General features: G+C 40.4%; 1 protein-coding gene across 5 annotated transcripts in view; it reads right to left on the reverse strand.

Annotated features, from left to right (window-relative positions):
- The window catches only part of ipo8 (importin 8), a 67094-nt gene that overhangs the window by 47971 nt on the left and 16177 nt on the right, over window positions 1-2946 (reverse strand). The window contains exon 17 of one of the 5 annotated variants that reach the window (XM_046071870.1): window positions 2654-2729. The exons of 3 other annotated variants lie outside the window; for them this stretch is intronic. In XM_046071870.1, coding sequence (XP_045927826.1) covers window positions 2654-2729 — 76 coding nt within the window. The remainder of the gene's footprint in view (window positions 1-2653; window positions 2730-2946) is intronic. One more of the 5 variants, XM_046071872.1, reaches the window with a different exon arrangement.

Here is a 2946-nt window from a genome sequence, read left to right on the forward strand (position 1 = left end):
TCACGCCTGGATTATTGCAACAGCCTTTTCACCTGTTTAACCCAAAAATCTATTGATCGACTCAGACTGTGCAGAACTCAGCTGCCAGGCTTTTAACCAGAACAAAGAAATATGACCACATTACTCCTATTTTAGCTTCATTACACTGGCTCCCAGTATGTTTTAGAATTGACTTTAAAATTCTATTGATTACTTTTAAAGCTCTTCATGGCCTCTCGCCTTGTTATATTTCTGACCTTTTAGTCCCATACACACCAGCACGTACCTTGAGATCCTCGGGCAGAGGTCTGTTGTCTGTTCCAGAGTCTCGACTGAAAACTAAAGGGGACAGAGCGTTTGCTGTCAGGGCCCCGAGGCTCTGGAACAGCCTGCCCGAGGAAATCAGGTCGGCTGAGTCAGTGAACTCTTTTAAGTCCCTTCTTAAAACATACTTTTATAGGAGAGTCTTTCCCGATCTTATTTGACTTTATTTGATTTGATTGTATTTTACTAATTTATCTTAAACGTGTATTTTAGTCTTTTCAATGTTTTCTTGCTTTTATCATGTATTGTTTTTGTATTATTGTCATTTGGGTATTATTGTCTTTACACTTTGTAACTTGTTTTTGAAAAGTTCTCTACAAATAAAGATTATTATAATTATTATCATGACTCTGGTTAAATCTACATCTGTCCATTGCAGAGGCTCTATTCACAACCTGGAGGAGGAACTAGTATAAATGAGTGTATTAGTATGATATTATAACATTAAGTGTTCAGTTAATAGTATATTGTTAGAATAACAATAATACAATGTGGCAATGGATAAGACACATGCCTTTGGTGTGAGAGACCCGGGTTCAATTCCCCACTGTGACCCATCCACCAATGTGTCCCTCAGCAAGACACTTAACCCCTAGTTGCTCCAGAGGTGTCTGACCTCTGACATAATTAGCAATTGTAAATCGCTTTGGGAAAAAGCGTCAGAAGTAAATGTAAATTAATTACTATATTCATTATAATTTTGTATAATCGTTTACTATTTTACCACTAGTTGAACATTAAATCCAGTTACAGCAGTTTCATTTCGGGTTGTTTTTATTCATTAAATCCTTGTGCAAGAAAAATGCTCTACATTGTTCTCTAATTTGTATGGTCTAATCTAACTTGTCAATAATCATATTGACATTGTTCAGCTTGCTGTAGGACGTCACACTTTTTTTTTTAATGTCCCGCACACAGGCTTTAAGAAAAGTTGAACATGATGAACAAAAGACACTCATACAGCAACGTTAAATGGCCAGCGAGCCAAACCTAAACCTTTCTTATCTTCTTCCTGTTTTCTTCTGTCTGACCACTTCAGCTGCTGATGACTCATCTCTGCCTCTGTCACAGAACACCGGCCCACAGGCTTTTCTCTCGTGCTCGTCCGACTGTTTTGAAAGATTGGTGATGGCAGGGAGGGGGGCTTACGGCAGGTTGTGTGTTTACCGTTAGGCACACCCTGCTCATAAATCATTGTTGTGGTTTGCACAGATCTGTTTTTAGGGGCATATGCGAGAGCCTGGTGTGGGTTGGATAATGAGCAGACTGCAGTGCACACAGAGAAGAGAGTGTCACACACAGCACACTTTTTTTGTCTAATTAAATCGCACCGTTTTTGTGGCTTATCATAGCGATGACATCGCGATTGCAATTGTTAGAATAATTGTGCAGCCCTAATTTAGACTTTCATTGACAGATGTGTCTCCACATTACATTGAGCCGCTTGCATCCCCTGTGCTGACACAACAGTAGATACACACTGGCAGCAGTTGTAAAGAAGCACTGATTATGAGGATTGCAATGATGTGTTCAGCTCCTCCTACCCCTCCTTGGGGATTCATGCGATAAAGTAAGGGGTAAAGAGCACATCTGTGCTGAAATGTGTGTGTGGTATAAATTTCCTAAAGAAAAATGAGCCTGACGTCTTTATCTTTCATTTTGGTCATTATGACCATCACCTGCTGTGTTATCTGCCTCTGCCTGAACATAGCTTTCCCTTTGCCAGCAGGAGGTTATCAGCTAATCTATTCATTAACACACACACACACACACACACACACACACACACACACACACACACACACACACACACACCTCAAAGAGGAAAAGAGCCAACAAGGGAGGCTGCAATTTGCAAGTGAACAAGCAGACATTAGTCTGTCCTAAATAATATTCAGGAGTCCATTTGGACACTGTGCTGGGTTTTTGTTGTTGTAATCATTCCTATACCATTAAAAGTTACAATTTCAATGTAACTGATCTCATGACATCTACTGTCCTTGTTCTGTGCACATCTCCATTCTAATGTTCAGCTGAAGTCAGTCAAATCAAGTAGAGATATCCTCTAAAAGAGAACTAAAAACATGCTAGCAAGATAGCTCACTAATGTGAAAAGGGACTCAAGGGACTGTGATGGCCTTCGAGACATGTGTCACAAGGTTGACAGACAGTAATAGTGCTAGCAAGCACATTTGCTAGCATGTTTCTACAATGATGGCAGCGTGCAGTAACCCAAACTCCAGTTTTGCAAACGTCACTATAGAAACTGAATGGGAGTACTGCATGTCTGTGTGTGTTAGTTCACATAAAAAAAAAAAAAAAAAAACCTGGCCTGCCCGCGCACACACACCTGCCATACCTATGATGGGCTTCTGCAAGACCAGGCCAATCACTTGCAAACAGATTCCCTCCAGCTGCTGAGTGATCTGAGAGATAGAATGAAAATATATAGTATCAAATATCACATTACAATACTGTGACAGCATGTTTTTATATATATATATATATATATATATATATGCGCGCGCGTGTGTGTGTGTGTGTGTGTGTGTGTGTGTGTGTGTGTGTGTGTGTGTGTGTGTGTGTGTGTGTGTGTGTGTGTGGTGTGTGTGTGGTGTGTGTGTGTGTGTGTGTGTGTGTGTG

Source organism: Micropterus dolomieu, linkage group LG16, assembly GCF_021292245.1.
Source record: "Micropterus dolomieu isolate WLL.071019.BEF.003 ecotype Adirondacks linkage group LG16, ASM2129224v1, whole genome shotgun sequence".
Taxonomy (NCBI): Eukaryota; Metazoa; Chordata; class Actinopteri; order Centrarchiformes; family Centrarchidae; genus Micropterus; species Micropterus dolomieu.